Source organism: Trachemys scripta, chromosome 4, assembly GCF_013100865.1.
Source record: "Trachemys scripta elegans isolate TJP31775 chromosome 4, CAS_Tse_1.0, whole genome shotgun sequence".
NCBI lineage: Eukaryota > Metazoa > Chordata > Testudines > Emydidae > Trachemys > Trachemys scripta.
In genome coordinates, this window is record NC_048301.1 from 115,800,790 (window position 1) to 115,819,917 (window position 19,128).

General features: G+C 46.3%; 1 protein-coding gene across 2 annotated transcripts in view; it reads right to left on the minus strand.

Moving 5' to 3' along the window:
• Positions 1-324: 324 nt before the first annotated feature.
• Positions 325-19,128, minus strand: part of FADS2 (fatty acid desaturase 2) — a 41,898-nt gene continuing 23,094 nt past the window's right edge. For both annotated transcript variants that reach the window (XM_034770541.1, XM_034770540.1), the window contains 7 exons: positions 14,621-14,681; positions 14,026-14,102; positions 13,735-13,832; positions 8,977-9,073; positions 7,021-7,100; positions 5,307-5,432; positions 325-3,342 (listed from right to left, as the gene is read on the minus strand). In XM_034770541.1, the coding sequence (XP_034626432.1) occupies positions 3,291-3,342; positions 5,307-5,432; positions 7,021-7,100; positions 8,977-9,073; positions 13,735-13,832; positions 14,026-14,102; positions 14,621-14,681 (591 nt within the window). In that variant the 3' untranslated portion in view covers positions 325-3,290. The remainder of the gene's footprint in view (positions 3,343-5,306; positions 5,433-7,020; positions 7,101-8,976; positions 9,074-13,734; positions 13,833-14,025; positions 14,103-14,620; positions 14,682-19,128) is intronic.

The following is a 19,128-nucleotide window of genomic DNA, read 5'->3' on the forward strand; positions in this document are numbered from 1 at the left end:
GAGAATTTGGTTTGCATGTTAGTGTGACACTAACAGACCCCAATTGTCAGCACTGAACTTGGGACCTCTGGAGTTAAATGCATGAACCTGTATTGCATGAGCTAAAAGCCACATGCCTCCTAGCCAATGCTGTAGCAGACTCATTAATCTCTAGGTGGTCTAGCTGCCACTAGAGCACCACACTCAGCAGGCATAGGTTACATTAATACATAAAGTAAGATAAACACACTTGCAAGTTATGGTGGAGTCAGTGACTTGATCCTCTGTAGAGAGAGGACTTTCATCTCCCAGTAGACGTAACAATACGACACTCAAATCTCTCCCAACTATAAAATGGCATAGTTTTTATTTTGCAGGTCTTAGTGACTCAGAGTTTTCCATGAACAAGAATGTTTCTATAGTTTGATCTAAAGCACCCAGCTTGCCTGGGTGAGAGGGAAGAGCCAATATCAGGCACTTGCCTGTCCCTACTTGTTCCCTTTATGATTTTGTTTGTTGTTGCTCAGGACAAATGAAACAATTGTTCTGTTTAAGGACTGGCCCTTCCTTCTGCATGGTGCCCAGCCCCATTGCTTTTCTAGAATGTTCCGAGGTTCTACAGCTGTCAGTAGTGATAGCTGCCATCTCCCAAGCATTGGCAATGCAGGGTGCCCTACTGGAATTGCATTATTCTTTTAATAAAACACGAGTCCCTCCAGTAAGCTGATCAATGACCACTACAAAAGCACGTGACTAGAATAAGGCTACTGGTTTGGGATGGGTCTATTGGGTCACCACTCTCCTGAGATTCCTCTGGACGTTTACCATGCAAATGGACAACATTCCAACAAGACAGACAGCAAAGAGAAAGGGGCCAGAGCCCAGAGGAAGCAGCAGCCAAACTCAGAGTTTGTTTTGGAAAAAAGAACTGGAGGAGCAAAGAATCTGAATCTTCTCGAAAAGCTAGCTGCCTGTTTGGAAGACTGCAAAGCAGGTGCTGCAGTATGTTTGTGCTCATCCCTCCTGGAGCAGAGAAAGTGAGATACATTCATTGAATTAAAAAGAGACTGAGATTAAGGCAGTTTCAATGGTGTTTTCCACAATCCCATGCTAACTCATTACTACCTTGTTCAAAAAGATTACAAAATACAGAAGGATACTGTTAATTATGCTATTAGAGACTGGAACCCCAGGGACTGCAATATAAAAGGTGTTCAAGGTCTGGTTGAAACTGAAACACCACCAGGACAATAAAACTTGATTCTAACCACCTGTGGTGATATTTAAGTATTGCAATCAACAGGGTGTGTATAATCACCCAACTATTTAAAGTCCCCTACAAACTTCAGGCATCAGTGGATTGGTTAAATTACAATGTCCACTATGAATTTCCTGGCTTTAGTGCAGTAAAATCTGATCTTCAGGGAGACATTTTCTAAAGCGGGTTAAACTTTCTCAAGTGTTAAGCCCCAGTCCTGCAGCTGCCTCCAGGCAGGCAGAGCCCTGTCGATTTTAGTGGAGCACCATCTGGGTCAGGGCCGGCTCCAGGGTTTTGGCCGCCCCAGGCAGCCACAAAAAAAAAAAGCCGCTATCGTGATCTGCGGCGGCAATTGGCGGAAGGTCCTTCACTCCAAGTGGGAGTGAGGGACCATCTGCCGAATTGCCGCCGAATAGCTGGACATGCCGCCCCTCTCCAGAGTGGCCGCCCCAAGCACCTGCTTGCCAAGCTGGTGCCTGGAGCTGGCCTTGATCTGAGTGATAGGATCTGCTTGGGGAGATGCAGTTGTGGGATTGGGACCTAATGATATGCTTGCAAACTTGCTGTTAGGTAACTGCATGACTAAATACCTATTTTGCACAAGGAAATGTGGGTTTTGAACAAGCAATGAGGGATGGGCAGAAGTTTAGAGGCCTTTTTTTAGAAACCTTGGCCCTTAATATTACTGGAATGTCACATCTGTCTTGCTTTCAACTGTATTAAATTAAAGTCTCCAGGCCTAATGTAAAGCCAACTGCTGTCTATGGAAGACTTTCTATTGCTACCAGTTGGCTTTGGATTGGGCCGTGTGTCACGGAACCAACTGAACACTACCCTCCACTAGAGCCACTAATGGTTCTTGGGTAACTGTGTATCAGACAGAAAATAGGTCTAGACAATTTAAGACATTTCTCAGTGCTCTATGGAAAGTTTCACACCAAATGTAAAACCAGGGTAGCTTGGTTCTCTGCTGTATTTGTGTTAAATAGCTGCAACCTCTCCCGCCCAAAGAGCACAATAAAGCATCTGCAATGGGCAGGTCAATTTGTTATATGCATCAATATTATCATTAGTTAGCAGACATCTCAGCAGTGTTAATGGGCCACATGGAAAGAAAACCTGACTAAGTGATTGTTAAATCCCTCTTGCTGTTTCAGCCCAGAGCTGAGTTGCAGACCCCTGAAAACAGGGGTGAGCAGTAAAAACACACACAGAGCCTGATCCAGCACTGAGGCCCATGCAGTTGGATACTTGTGCCTGTGTAGAGTCCCAGCAAAGCTAATGCGGGAGTTCGCAGCGCTGTGCTCAGAGAGAGAAAGAGGCTGAGTGAGAGACAAAGCCACAGCAGGGCTCTGAGCGAGGCAGACAGACTAAATAATGCAGCACCTGCTGCTCACAGCTGCGCCTCCCAATTCTCCAGGGAGGATGCAGCAGGCAGCGCAGCCAAGAGACTTCGCCGTTCTGTGGGTGATCAAACAGGCTTTTGGGTTTTTTTGTTTTTAAACACAATCCAATCCTGGGCTGTTGTTCCTCTGCACCAGCATCAGAAGGGGGAAAAGGACGTAAACTGATTGGGGTTTCTGGGATTGTAAATATTGGAACAGATGCAGAAGCTCTTTGATGCTGGCCTGATCATGTTTATGAATCAAGTGCCTGTGTGTGTGTGGGATTGAGGCTAGGGCTGCAGTGAATGGCTCAGGAAGAGGGAGGGGAGGGAAGAAATTGCTCTTCTGGTTATCTACCCCACTCTCTCATCTTCCCCCTTCAAAACAGAAAACTCCACTCAGCTTGGTCAATTTCCAGCCGGGTGGTATGAAATGGATCTTTTAACTCATCTTCTGAAGACTGTGCCAAACACATTTAAAAATCCCTCTGGTTTAAAAAGGTGTCTTAAACCGCCCCCCCTCCACCCCCCAGTAGCATTTTACAAGACAGGAAACTCCCCTCCAACTGTGCACACAGATATAGGCTGAAAATCTGACAGTAAAAAACAAAAGAACAAAAACACATGGTCCTTCCCCCATCACTCGCACCTCCCCACTACGATGCAGTTTCATTTATGGAGGTAGGCATCCAACCAGAGATGTCCAGATTTCTTTAGAGACCTATGGAAAGAGAAGAGAGGCATTAGTGAAGCAGGACTCACCGGCCTATCTGAACAGAGATTCTGCAAGGCATTGCTCACTTCTGAATCCAACCATCATTCCTCAGGAGGTCAATAGTCCTTTCCGAACGTTGGGTCTATAAAGCGAGACGAGGTGCCTATCTCGCTCCATACACAACTTGACTTAAAACACAATGGGCACAATCCTCAGGTAGTGTCCATCAGATTAACTCCACAGACTTCATGGGCATTACACTGATTTACACCCACTGAGGAGCTGACCCAAAAGAAAACAAATTGTAGCTCTACACACTGGAACTATCCCTGCCTAACCACGCAGAACAAGCTGCACACATACAAGAATTCCCCCCTTCTTCCTCTGCATCACCCCTCATACAGAATTCCCTTCCACAGCAGCTCTCTGAAGACAATCAGACATGGAGAATGCAACAGATTTGGGCTATTATGGATCAAATATTCCTCTCAATGAGACGAGGTAGCTGGAGATGCCATGCACGGCCTGGAAGTGATGCTGTGTGAATGTGGGGGAATTCCACTGAGAGGACTGTTGGTTCTTACTCTCCCAAACGAGGTCTATATGCGCTTCCTCACTGTACACAGGAGGTTGCTGCTGCCGCATTTGGCTGGGCTGACACTATGGGCCAGATTGTGATACTCTTACTGACATTGAATCGCAGTCCCTTACTCCATAGGTGGGCTCATTGACTTCAGTGGGGAATGAAGCTACCTGAATCTGTCTCTCTCTGAGCGTGCGGAGGTTTCCACTGAGTGTTATGTACCCTGCCCTTTGTAGTAGGAGGACTTTATACAAAGTGCCAGAAAGTAGCTCAATATGTTCTGCAGCAGGAACTCCTTCTAGTTACAATTCAGACAACACCCATGTTTCATGGTTTCAGAGAATTTGTGTTATAACCATGTGGCCACTGTCCTGAGAAACATCTGGCAGAATCCCCCTGTGCATCAGAGCTTGATGCATCTGAGGGCGGGGGGGAGGGGTGGGAAGAGCAAAGGTGGTTTGCTGCCACTTTTCCATCCTTTTAAGGATTGCACTAACTTGTGCCAGCTTAGATTGGTTCCTTAGAGGCTGTTACGGCAGCATGCTGTTTCCACATCCCCTCCCACCCCCAACAGGCCCGCGTTGGAGTAGGCGGTACAGAACCAGTGATGCTAACTCTTTGCCAGCTGAGGATTCTGCAATGGTGGAGTAATCCTCAACTGCTTCTTTAGCACATAAATCCTGAGCATATGTGTGCTTTGAAGTGCCCTCTCTGCTGCTGGAGGGGCACAAACAGGACTCAGTGTGGCTCAAGATCTGGGCCTTTTGTCTTAATGTCCACCTATTTCCCCCATCCTGAGGATGTGCCACTTCTTTGGGAATGTCAGCTGAGCAATAGGAAGATGCTGTCTGCAAGAGTCAGGTGCAAAATGGCTACGTTAGGCCCATAGCTACTTGATTTAAAGGGCTAGCCACCTGAATAGCATGGTACGAAAGGTGCTAGAAAGGGATGAACACCTCTTGGGGGAATTCAGTGGTGACTTGGTAATCACTGAGCAAGTCACTCCTGATTTCTCCTTGTTTGAGGGCCAGGGTGGAAGGAGTCTGTGGGTTAGAGAGCTGGAACCTGCTGTTTTTCAGATAGCTTTGTCCTTTTCTTCTCTATGACATTACGTAACTGGGGATCTGGCTCAGAAATGGTTGTTACTCCACTGAAGTCAATGGAGCTATGTCATTTCTACAGTAAAAATCCAGATGCTTTTTAGTTTGGTGCAAAAAGGTTATCACTCCTACACCAAACAAATATTTTACAGCTCTGATGCCACTGCTCTAGGCACAGGTATCTATGAACAGAGCTTTTTATAGTAAAATAGACAAGAGATTACTGGAAGGCTGGCACTGGCACTACAGGCTACATACACCCATGAGTAGTACTGAAGGCCCCTTACCCAACAATGTCTATGAATGCCTTGCCGAGAGATTTCTCTTCATAGTGGACTCCGTACTTGGTGCACAATGACTTCACCAGTGGGGCAATCTTGCAGTAATTGTGTCGTGGCATCATGGGAAACAGGCTTGAATAAAGAAGTAGAGAGAGCCTGAGAAAAACCTAACGACAGACACTGGGAACAGACACTTTCTGCTTCCTCTTAGGGCTAATTGCTACTTCTGTCCAAGCAAAGCAGGCAGACAGAACAGAGCGAGAGGGAGAAATCCAAGCTTTGAAGTACCCCCTTTAAAGAAATGCTCTTGAAAATTGAATGTATTGATTCCCATTCCTGCTGTCATGCCCCAAAACAAAAACGTACTTAAAAAGAATGAAAGATCAGATTAGAAAACAGGGAGTGCTAGAAAAATAAGGAGTGAGGAAATCTCACTTGATCTACTGAGATTGCTGTCATAGAATCATAGAATCATAGAATATTAGGGTTGGAAGAGACCTCAGGAGGTCATCTAGTCCAATCCCCTGTTCAAAGCAGGACCAATCCCCAACTAAATCATCCCAGCCAGGGCTTTGTCAAGTCGGGCCTTAAAAACCTCTAAGGATGAAGATTCCACCACCTCCCTAGGGAACCCATTCCAGTGCTTCACCACCCTCCTAGTGAAAACGTTTTTCCTAATATCCAACCTAAACCTCCCCCACTGCAACTTAAGTTGCATTCCCTTTGGACAACAACTAATTGTCTATTGACGAGCTAAATTGTCTGGAAGTTCATAGCCCAGACAAACAGATAAAGAATTATCTTCTGCAGCTCTGTTAGGTTCTCTTTCATTCCCTAAATCAACTTCCGGGTCCTTCAGTCTTACTCCATATGACCTCTCCACTAATTTTTGTACTGTCATGGACAGCATTTTGCATAATTGATCTTATCTTTTGACATCTTTGCTAAACTAGGGTACCTAGAACTGCAGATAGTCCTATGCAGTTGCATTAAAGCTACATAAATCAGAGGCTGGGAAGAGGTAGAGGGAATTACTGAAGTGAGTAGAATCATAGACTCATAGAATATCAGGGTTGGAAGGGACCTCAGGAGGTCATCTAGTCCAACCCCCTGCTCAAAGCAGGACCAATTCCCAACTAAATCATCCCAGCCAGGGCTTTGTCAAGCCGGGCCTTAAAAACTTCCAAGGAAGGAGATTCCACCACCTCCCTAGGTAACACATTCCAGTGCTTCACCACCCTCCTAGTGAAATAGTGTTTCCTAATATCCAACCTAGACCTCCCCCACGGCAACTTGAGACCATTGCTCCTTGTTCTGTCATCTGCCACCACTGAGAACAGTCAAGCTCCATCCTCTTTGAAACCCCCCTTCAGATAATTGAAAGGAAACACTCCAAACCAAATGAACCCAAGGACCTGATTTAATGGCCATTTTAATCAATGAGTCCTGAATCAGACTCTAAATTAAGATTGTGAGGGTGAAAGGGGAATTTGCTGGTGGTAACAGGTGAAAGATATTTGTGTTTAGTGGTGAAATGAAAGGATGACTGCAGTTGTTTCTTCTGATTTCATGCATGATGTTCCTGAGGTCCCTTTTCCTTCCCTGCTTACTGCTGCCCCATAATGCTTGCACCCCTCCCCCAAGCCCAGCCTTGACTGGCCAGGTGGTGACCTGGTTGTGTCCATAAGATTCCTTCCCATCCCCCTGAGCCCATACTCACTGGTGCTCGATTTGGAAGTTCAGGTGCCCGGTGAACCAGTCATTGAAAAAGGACTGCTCGATATTACAGGTAGCTGCCAACTGCAAAGACAAGATGCCGACAGTGAATTTTAATGAAGCCTGGGCCAATTGGTGCAGGCTTTTCTTGCATGCTGCAGAAGGCAGAGGAGGTACTTCAAACCAAGCAGTCGTGTGCACCTTACTGCACTACCAAGCTGTTGGATGAAATATTCTCTTATGCGACTTCTCCTGCACTAGCTGTATTCCCTATACTGCTCTAGACCAATCCCATCTGGCCTCTGCTGACCTACTGTATAGTCCCCTGATGCACCCTGGGGCTTGAGACCAGGAAGACCACCTTGGTAACTGACAAAGAGGCTAATGGTGCCAGGCCAGTTAAACTACTAGGGTGTTCATAGTCTCAGCCTATCTTGGAAACGGCTCCTGGCTCCTAGCTCCAAGATGTGCAGCACATCACATTGCAGGTTGTCCTTCATGATAACAGAGCTGATGTCAGGGTGTTCCCACTCGTTTAGATCCCTCTCTGTTCTTCTTTTAGTTATCATAATAGTACCTCCCTATCTCTAATAGCAAATTGCTCCTGAGACGTCCATCCCTTCTGAACCAGAGGCAGATTGACAGAGAGGGCTGGGGGCACTAAAAGAAGAGTGATCAACTCCCCCACTCCTTAGGGAATAACCACATCCTCTTGCATGGCTCCACTAACCTAGGAAGGAGAGAAGGCTGCAAGGCATCAATTCCACGTCTCTGTCACCAGAGAGGCTTGATCAGGGATTCTCTCAAGTTTCGGAAAGTGAACTGCACGTGTGAGGCACCATAGGGGTTGCCATACTGCCTCAGTTTCATCTAGTTGGTATCCTGCCTTCAACACACCCTATACCCAGTGTGTCAAAGCCAGGCAAAACAAGAGGCCATTGTACATCCAGCCAGCTGTGTAATACTACGACTTTGTGGGAGGTAGGGGATGGAAGGAAGGGAACAGGAAGATTACCTTCCCAGCTGCACACAGGTCATCGGCTGAACCCTGAAGCATGAGGTTTCAACAGGCTGGGAACATTTGCTTAGCTGGCATAGCTACCATTGGGATTCATGAGCATACAATTACACAGTCTTTCTTAAAATTCTCTTACATTCTTTTCCTTGCTAAGCTGTGGCAGTGAATTCTGCATGGTGACTGCATGAGCAATAGGCGTTTCCAAACAACTCAGCTTAAAATCACATCAGTGTCAGATCTGTTCTTTCTCCAAATCCCCCATCCAACAAAACAGGTAAGCATGTGCTTCTCGTCATACACATGAGTAGTGGACTACAGTGGGACTATTTACATGCTTAAAGCTAAGCAAATGCTTAAGCGTTTACTGGATCTGGACCCAAGAGAGAGATGGTGACTGCCAGACTTTGAAAGCTATCCCTTGAGGGCCTCAGTAGACAGTAGATACTGTAACTTGATGTAGGAGAATCCATCTCCTACTCAACTCAGCTACACCCGCTTTCTACTGATGTTATTGGAACTATTTCTGATTTACACCAGTATAATGGAGAGGAGACGCAGGCCAAGTGAGAGCTGAATTAATCTTAGAACACTGCAGGTAAGAGGCATGGTATCTCCTCCTCTGGTTGTACATATTTGGTGAGTCTAGGTCCTCAGCTGGCCTTGTATATCTCCACTGAAGTCAAAGAAGCTAAACTGATTTACACCTGAGGCTCTGGCCCATTGAATGCCATGGAGTTACTTCTGATTTACACACCTGTGTGCCAATACACTTATGAAGGAGGGTTGTTGTGAAGCCCCTTGAACCTTGCACTTCTCCAGACCTGAATGAGGAATGCTTTCAAACTAAACATTGGGGCCAGGTAGTCAATGATAATCCAGCTGTTCTCTGAAGGGCAAGTGAATTTCTAACCTATTATGGGACATTAATATCCCAGCCATTACCTGAGCGCTGAGCCAGTCTCTGTGCTTCTCACAGTCAATTTCCATTGGAATATGGTTCATCTGTGTGACCCACACAAACCAGTGACTCTCCAGAAACCTTCAAAAGGAAGCATAACCATTCACAGCGCTGATCAGGATATAATCTGTGCATCTTGCCATCCTCATATAGGGTAGTGCAGGTAAGGCCAACAGTGATAGCAAAGGGAGTGGGGAGAGGGGTGTACAGGCAGCAGCCATGTTGTACACAGAGGGGGCATAGGATTCTAGGGGAGTATTTCCCAAGCTGAGGGAGCAGGCAGCTTTCTGAATCTGGACAATGGAAGGAATCAGCTCTGCTCCATTGGAGCTCCATTTTAGATCTAGGTGTTAACATGATTATTAGGATACCTTACTGTATTACCCTTAGTGGCTATCTCCCTTGATCTCTCATTCTCACTGGGGGATTGCTCTTTCACACTACTTTGCCTTTACAAGCTTTGATTCACCCCTTAGTTTGTGGAGTACTTGTGGCACCTTAGAGACTAACAAATTTATTTGGGCATAAGCTTTCATGGGCTAAAACCCACTTCATCAGATGCATGCAGTGGAAAATATAGTAGGAAAACATATATACACAGAGAACATGGAAAAATGGGTGTTGCCATACCAACTCTAATGAGAATAATCAATTAAGGTGGGCTATTAGCAGCAGGAGAAAACAAACTTTTGTAGTGATAATCAGGATGGCCCATTTCAAACAGTTGACAAGAAGGTGTGAGTAACAGTAGGGGAAAAATTAGCATGGGGAAATAGTTCTTACTTTGTGTAATGACCCATCCACTCCTTGTCTTTATTCAAGCCTAATTTAATGGTGTCCAATTTGCAAATTAATTCCAGTTCTCCATTAATTGATTAGTCTTGTTAGAGCTGGTATGGCAACACCCATTTTTTCATGTTCTCTGTGTATATATATCTTCCTACTGTATTTTCCACTGCATGCATCCGATGAAGTGGGTTTTAGCCCATGAAAGCTTATGCCTAAATAAATTTGTTCATCTCTAAGGTGCTGCAAGTACTCCTCGTTCTTTTTGCTGATACAGACTAACATGGCTACCGCTCTGAAACCCTTAGTTTGTGATACACAGGGATGGGCCACGAGTATGGATAAAATAAGAACTGACCAGGAAACACTCACTCAGAATGAACCTTTCTGATCTGTTCAATTTCCTGGTGGACATGTGTTCTCCTCACAACACCCTCCTCCCCAATCATTGTTAGGTTTCTGGCTGTCAGTCTTAGCAAAGAGATCAAGAATGGAATAGACCCGTGGTCACCAACCATAGAATCATAGAAGATTAGGGATATAAGAGACCTCAGGAGGTCATCTAGTCCAACCCCCTGCTCAAAGCAGGACCAACCCCAACTAAATCATCCCAACCAGGGCTTTGTCAAGCTGGGCCTTAAAAACCTCTAAGGACAGAAATTCCACCACCTCCCTAGGTAACTCATTCCAGGGCTTCAGCACCTTCCTAGTGGAATCATAGAATATCAGGGTTGGAAGGGACCTCAGAAGATCATCTAGTCCAACCCCCGCCAAACAGTTGTTTTTTTTTAACCCCAGTTCCCTAAATGGCCCCTTCAAGGATTGAATTCACAACCCTGAGTTTAGCAGGCCAATGCTCAAACCACTGAGCTATCCCTCCCCCACCTGTCTTTCCTAATATCCAACCTAGACCTCCTTCACTGCAACTTGAGACCATTGCTCCTTGTTCTGTCATCTGCCACCACTGAGAACAGCCGAGCTCCATCCTCTTTGGAACTCCCCTTCAGGTAGTTGAAGGCTGCTATCAAATCCCCCCTCACTCTTCTCTTCTGCAGACTAAACAAGCCCAGTTCCCTCAGCCTCTCCTCGTAAGTCACGTCCCCCAGCTCCCTGATCATTTTAGTTGCCCTCCACTGGACGCTCTCAAATTTGTCCACATCCTTTCTGCAGTGGGGGGCCCAAAACTGGATACAATACTCCAGATGTGGCCTCACCAGTGCCGAATAGAGGGGAATAATCACTTTCCTCAAACTGTTGGCAATGCTCCTACTAATGCCGCCCAATATGCCGTTAGCCTTCTTGGCAACAAGGACACACTGCTGACTTATATCCAGCTTCTCATCCACTGAAATCCCCAGGTCTTTTTCTGCAGAACTGCTACTTAGCCAGTCAGTCCCCAGCCTGTAGTGGTGCATGGGATTCTTCCATCCTAAGTCCTAAACCAGTTGATTGCAATTGACTGGTTGATCCTGAAGCCTCTGCCAGTCAATCATGATCTCCAATTGCTAAAAGTCCAGCGGCACAGCAGGGCTAAGGCAGGCTCCCTGCCTGCCCTGGTCTTGCACCACTCCCAGAAGTGGCCAGCACGCTCTTGGCCTGTGGCCCCTGGAGGTGGGGGTGGGCAGGGGTTTCCATGCACTGCTCCTGCCTGCAAGCACTGCCCCCAAAGCTCCGATTGGCCGGGAATGGGGAACTGCTGCCAATGGGAGCTGCGTGGGTGGTGCCTGCAGGAAGGGGCAGTGTGCAGAACCATGTGCCCCCCCGGGGCTGCCGGGGCATGCTGGCTGCTTCCGGGAGCAGTATGGGGTTGGGGCAGGCAGGAAGCCTGCCTTAGCCTTGCTGCGCTGCTGCCCAGAGCCATCCGAGGTAAGTGCTGCCTGGTGGGTGCCCTCCCCTCAACTCCCTCCCGGACCCAGCACCCCATACCCTCTTCTGCACCCCAAACCTTCTCCTGCACCCCAACCCCCTGCCCCAGCCCTGAACCCCCTCCCAGATCCAGCACCCCGTACCCTCTCCTGCACCCCAATACTCTGCCCCAGCCCAGTGCCCCCTCCTGCATCCAAAATCCCTCCCAGAGCACACCCCCTGCACCCCTCCCTGCACCCCAACCCCCTGCCCCAGCCCGGTGAACTTGAGTGAGGGTAGGGGAGAGCAAGCGACGGAGAGAGGAGGGATGGAGTGAGTGAGGCGGGGCTTCAGGGAAGGGGCGGGGTAGATCCTGGGTTGCACTTAAATTCAAAAAGTGATCTTGTGTGTAAAAAGGTTGCAGACCACTGGAATAGACCATGGAAACAGAACTCTCTTTTTATGCCTATTCTCTAGGCCAGGGTTGAGAGGGACTTTGGCAGGGCTATCCTTGTTCTGAACTTGAACTTCTTCTTTGAAGAAACAGAGGACTTCAGTCTCCAGACTCGTCTAGCCTAGCCAGAATCTTTCACCAACAAAAATTTCACCCCAAAATTAAAGAAGAGAGTGATGCACGTGAAGAAGGATCTGAGAATTTTTCTAAGGTTCTGATGTTGGCCTAGAGGGGTTTTTATACACCATATTTGTTTCGCATGGTGTTTTAATCCAGCAATTGAAGGGTAATATGGGCCAAATAGCTTAATCAGAACAATCTGAACTTGCTGTCTTCCTGCTGGCTAGAAATGCCTGGGCTCACATCAAAAGTAAATGCTTTTATCCGAGCTTGCATCTGCAGCCTGAGTAGAAGTGGTAACTCAGTATAAGAATTCTGGCTTCTCTGACCAATGAGAGAGCAGCTAGGGAGAGATTTCATAACTGATTAGAATGCTGGTTTGCTCTGTAAAACTCCTTGGACTCTTTCCTGATTGTCTTACATTTAAATAAGCAATTTTAAGGACACTTGGTGATGCTTCATTAACCACATTACTGGGAGAAAAGCAGGTCTTGTTGCATTTGTGATCCAACCGAAACAAAGTAGTATGGGAAATCTAGCTACAGCGTCTGCCACTGTGAGATTTTCAACTGGATTTGACACAAAAGAGGCTGGCTAAACCTTTAAACATATGGATGCTTATCATGACTTAATGAAATCTTTTGAAGTTCATGCTTCTCTAAGAGCCTGATCCAAAGCCCATTGATATCAATGGGAATTTTTCCTAACTAATGATCAGAGCCACTAAAATAACATGGGAGGTGAAATTCCGATCCTACAATGTAAAGATTTTTACACAGTTTTGCAAAAATTCTTTTAAAACATTATTTTTCTAAGGACACTAACAATGGAACTAAATTCAGGTCAGCCTTTGGACATGAGCTAGCAGTCACAGTCACTGCTTCCAGGGTGGAGATGTCAATACAATCCTATGGTCTGGAACATAAGTCCAGTCAGTCATAGCACTGTCTCTGTACTAGGGTGTAAAATGAAGGATCTGTGAGTGCCTTGGCCAGGGACCATCCAACAAAGCATGCTACATGCAGAGGATCCCCGTGGGGGACAGCATTTGACTTCTTGCTCCCTGAGCGGGCAGGATCTGGGCGTAATGTGGAGGCAGCACATTCAGTCCCTAGAGGAGGGAGCTCCATGCCTCATTCCTGGGTTACTTTCCAGCTGACTTGGGAGGGGCTCTGGAAGGAATCACATCCAAAATTCCTCAGGTGACTTAGACCCAGTGTGGGAGCTTTACATGGGTGGGGATGAGTGAGGAAGGAAGGAGGGAATAGAGATTCTCATCTCTGCCTGCCGTCACCACCAATAGGGATTTCCTGATGATGAGAGAGACTAAATACCAAAATCGAATCTTCTGGCAGAGATTGAGGCAAGAGAAGCTTGTCAAAGCAGTGTGATGTAGCACAGATTGGAGTAGATGAGGGGAGAGAATCTTGATTAATGAGGGAGAATGGCATGGCATAGATGAGTTCGCTTGACATCGCTCATCACGTGGGATGGGTGGGGCCCATGTCTGGAGGGAGGGGAGAGCAGTGTCTCCTACCTGACAAAGGTGAGGAGAAACAGGGATCCCAGAACTCCATAGAAAGGGATGTACATGATGAAATAGCGCATGTAATAACTGAAGGCCCAAGCCAGGTCCTAGGGAAAGAAAGAAGAGATAATGCATTAGAGGCAACGTACCCTCCCCTCACCCCCACCAACACCCCTCCTTAAGCCAGCTCTCTTTACAGAGTGGACAGAAGCCTCTTTTCTCCCTCCCCAGATAAGGTTCTCTCCACCATCCACGTGGGACATGGTTTGACACACAGATCAGAGACAACCTTTCACTCACCGCCCAGAACCTGCGTCTGATCATGGTCATGATGATTTGCATTTGGAAGTACACGGGGATGAGGAGAGGTGGGAAAACTGAAAGGCAAACAAAAGACAGCAGATGAGAGAGACAGGTGTGTAACATGAGGTGAACAGACATGCTGGGGGCCTGAAAGTAAGAGTTGAGGCAAGAGCTTGTGAAGGGGAAACCAGATCTCTGCTACTGTCTCTCAGCAAAGAGAGGAGGCATTTCCTCCATGTCCTGCTCACCTTCTGGTATAGAAGATTCTAGACCAACAATGAGCAAGCCCAGGACTTCTGCTGACATGTTCATCTACTGGGGGCTGCCTCCTAGCCTTAGTCACTTGCCTCACTTAATTTAGCCTCTTTGGTGGTGGTAAGGATCCATGGATCTCAATGATGCTGTCACGGAGGAACTGAGGTGCCTGCTTCTATTGCAATTAAGCTGTGAAAGGGATAGTGGGCCCTGGATAGGGAGGGATTAGTTAGGAAGTGAAGAATAACTCTGCTGAGGCAAAAGGGAGCCGCAAGGTAAAGATGTATCCCCTCTATCTCACCATATAGGGAAGTGTAGGGGGCCGGGTCATACTCACCTAGGAAGAAGTACTCATGCTGGTGGTTGTAAGGTAGGTATTTCAACTTCTTCTTGCCATACTGGAGGGGGAGACAAATGACAGAGAACTGTCTTAGCTCATTACACCCATGGATATGAGAAAACTCTCCTTGGGCGGAGACTCTCAATGACACCTGTTTATATCTGGTTAACTCTCTTTAGTCAGAGCTGAAGATTTATGGCCTAATCCTACCCTACTGAAGGCAATGAGGGTTTTGCCATTGCTTTACATGGAGCAGGAGCAAGCCCTCAGAAAGCTGTCTTAGCATACAATACTTCCTTCTCCAAGGCTATGTCTAGAGTAGGAAAATAGGTCATGTTTTGAGACGCGTTAACTGATTGTTGTCAGGGTTGATCTTGCCCTGCTAATACATGTTTAATCATGACTTCCCTAAGTACACTAGCTGCAAGCTCCCATTTCAAATCATCTATCTTGAGTACTTATTTGGTCCCTATTACTAAAGTACCTGAGCACCTCTCAGTCTTTCATGTACTAGAGATAAGGAAATGCTGTTATCCTCCTGTTACAGAGGGGGAACTGAGGGCGAGAGACTGAAGCCCAGAGTTTTAAAGGTATTGCTCCACTCAGGGCTTGTCTACACTATAGCTAGGATTGATGCTGTGGTGATCAATCCACCGGGGGTCGATTTAGTGGGTCTAGTGAAGACCCGCTAAATCGACCGCTGATAGCTTGGATGTCGACTCTGATACTCCACCAGATTGAGAAGAGGAAGGGGAGTCGATGGGAGAGCGTCTCCTGTCGACACAGCCTAGTGTGGACCCCATGGTAAGTAGATCTAAGCTACATCGATTTGAGTTACGCTATTCACATAACTCAAATTGCATAGCTTAGGTCGACTTTTCCCTTTAGGTCTCAGTGTTTCAATGCCTAACTGACTTAGGAGCCTAAGTTTTGTTTTCAAAAGTGACATAGGCACTTAGGAGCCTGAGTCTCATTGAAAATCAAGTTGTCTAAAAATGGATGGGTTCTGGCTTCAAGTTTTCATGAAAGAAATGGAAAATTGTGGCCACACTGAAAAGGTACTGTGACATTTTTAGTCAAAAGCCACGTTTCATCAAATAAAATATTTTGAAGAAAAAATATCAACCAGCTCTAATAAACATGCACGAGTGTCATAACGATCCTTTGGGCAAGAGGAAGGAAGGTCTAATGGGTGAGGCACTGGAGTGGGATTCAGGAGATCTGAGGCTATTTCTCAGCTCTACACAGCTTTCCTGGGTGACCTCGATTGAGCCATTTCATTTCCTTGTGCTTCAGTTCCCCATCTGAAAAACAGGGATGATAATTCGTCCTTTCTCCTCCTCCTCCCCTTTCTCTGTCTTATCTATTTGGGTTGTATACACCTCAGGGTAGGGACAGGGCCTAGCACAATGGGAGGCTGATTTCAGTCTCTGCCTCTAAGCCCTGCTATCATATCAATGAGAGGCCAGGGTACAGTAATTGCAACTAATGTACTTTATTGTACCTCTACACAGCAAAAAATCCAGCGGCAGAGAGTCCCAGAGCTCAGTCAACTGACTTGGACTTGATCAGCCTGTGCTTTGGGGCTAAATATAGCAGTTTAGATCTTCGGACTTCGGCTGAAGCCAAGACCCAGGTGTGACAGTGCACCCCCTAAGGCTTTATGGAAATATGCTTATGAATGTATATATGACATAACTGGAATATGTTTTATGCTACATATGCCATGTAACATATCTCTGTAAAGGTTATGATCTACTGAATCTATTCCTCCTATTTGTACGCATGTGTCATTTTTCTATTCGAAGTTATGAATATTGGCTGTGTACTTGCTTGATTTTTAAGTAGCCTTAGTAAAGTTTTTGGTCAGCTTCTTGAGAAAGGAATGTGCAAATTAAGTGCCCAATCAAGAAACACTTAACCAACAATGGGTCTTGGAATGCTCCAATCCACATAAGAAGTCTACTTGAGGACGTTCAAGGTGGCATGTGAACCATGGCTGCTATCTGTAAGTTCTGAGTCATGCGTGGACATGTGACTTGCCCATGTGACTCCAAAACTCCATCTTGTAGCTGGAATTCTACATAGGGGGAGGAAGGGGTATCTGCCCACAAGAGAAAGTGTATTTAAACCCCTGGGAGACCCCTTCATTTGGTCTTCAGCTGGCTCAAGAGATAGCCTCTCTATCCCCAAGGATACTTGAGAGAAACTGGAACAAAGGACAGTAACTACAGGGGGTGTGAGTGATTGCTGGACCCAGACTAGAAGGAGACTAGTCTGTAAAAGGAAGCTTACTGGAACACCCCTGAGGGTGAGGTTTTATCTGTATTCAGTTTTCTTACTGTATTAGGCATAGGCTTGCATGTTTTATTTTATTTTGTTTGGTAATTTACTTTGTTCTGCCTGCTATTACTTGGAACCACTTAAATCCTACTTTCTGTATTTAATAAAATCACATTTTACTTATTAATTAACCCAGAATATATATCAATACCTGGGGGGGGGGACAGCTGTGCATCTCTATCAGTGTTATAGAGGGCGAACAATTTATGAGTTTACCCTGCATATGTTTTATATAGGGTAAAACGGCTTTATTTGGGGTTTGGACCCCATTGGGAGTTGAGCATCTGAGTGTTAAAGACAGGAACAGTTCTTAAGCTGCTTTCAATTAAGCCTACAGCTGTTAGGGGACGTGGTTCAGACCTGGGTCTGTATTTGTAGCAGGCTAGCGGGTCTGGCTCAGACCAGGCAGGGCACTGAAGTCCCAAGCTGCCAGGGCAGGAAAGCAGGGGCAGAAGTAGTCTTGGCACATCAGTTGGCAGCCCCAAGGGGTTTTCTGTGATCCAACCTGTCACATCAGGTCTTGGAGCCTGGGCTCCAGCCTGAGCCCAAGGCTCTAGCCGAAGCCTGAACATCTACCCTGCTATTTTTAGCCCCACAGTGTGACTCAGAAGGCCGAGTACTTAACCAAAGCTCTGAGACTCGCTGCTGCAGGATTTTTTTATTGTTATTGCTGTGTCAATGTACTCTAAGGTACAATTCAATCCATTAAAACTGCACCTCTGCAGTGTTAAGTTTGAGATTTAAGTATACCGACAATCAGAAATTCATAATTAGTCTCCCCGCAGCATCTGTAACTCAGCCAAACTGTGCAGAAGTAACAGCTTTTAATCCTGTGTGCAGTACTGGCTGATATCGCTTTTATTACAGTTTGTTAATGTATCACACTACAGGTCTGCAGCAATCAGAGGATAAAGTTTCTTAGCAACATCAGTAGTAATGGCAGTCAAGATCAATTACAATAATGGCCATAAAAAGAGTGGGCATGCACAAGTGAGTGAGGAATCAGATCAGTGGCTGTTTGGTAGTCTCCAGTATGTGAACTAAATCTAGGGTTTCCATCTAGTTTCCAGAGGACAGGGTGTCCCCGTCACAAAATACTGTCACCAATTGATAGTGATGGTAGGTGGCAGTGGCAGCAGAGAGGCCAAAGATTGACTAGGTCATATAGTCTGAAAAGCCCTCTCCCTTCTGAGTGATCCCTCCCATCTGGGTTAAGGCATAAGAATGGCCATACTGGGTCAAACCAATGGTCCATCTAACCCAGTATCCTGCCTTCTGATAGTGCCAATGACATACTCTTCAGAGGGAATGAACAGAACAGGGCAATCACTGAGTGATCCGTCCCCTGTCATCCACTCCCAGCATCCACAGCATGAGATGTGTTCCTGACCACCTTGGCTAATAGCCATGGATGGACCTATACTCCATGAACTTATCTAATTCTTCTTTGAACCCAGTTATAGTTTTGACCTTCACAACTTCCCCTGGCAATGAGTTCCATTGGTTGACTGTACATTGTGCGAGGAAATACTTCTTCACACAAGGATGGGGCAGTGTTGGGAAGCTTGGACTGCTGCTGACTGTTCTGTGGGTGGGGGAGAGTTTCCTGTGCTATCAATCCAATACTCATTGCCAGTTGTCTGATGTTCTCAGCTCAGTGTCCCCATGTGGGGTTCCATTGCTTTAAACCTTTGATCTGCACGCTCATTCCTGTTTCCTTCTTTTGTTGTCAACTGATTACTTGGGACCTCTGGCACCTCCTTCATCTGAAGGGGTGTTCCTTTAATTCCTGGTGGCCTCCACTCACCACCCCAGACTTGGAAATAGGCCACTCCCTGTCACCAGTTGTCTAGGGTTCTCTGGACAGTGTTCCCACACTTGTGTTCTCCTCTTACTTGTTTATCTTACTATTTCTCCCCACTTCCTTGTTCATTTCCATCTTGATTGACCCCTGTTCCATTTTGTTCCCTTCCCTCTGATTGAGGGGCATCACCAGGGACCTGTTCCATGTCTTCATCCGAGTTCAAACAGGCTAACACCTTTCACCAGTAATACATTCACATGGCCTGTGGGTCACTGGCAATTTCAGGAATTACAGATTTATGAGAAGGGAATTAAGTGCGATCCAAGTTCTGCAAGGCTGCACTAGGGTAAGGTTTCAA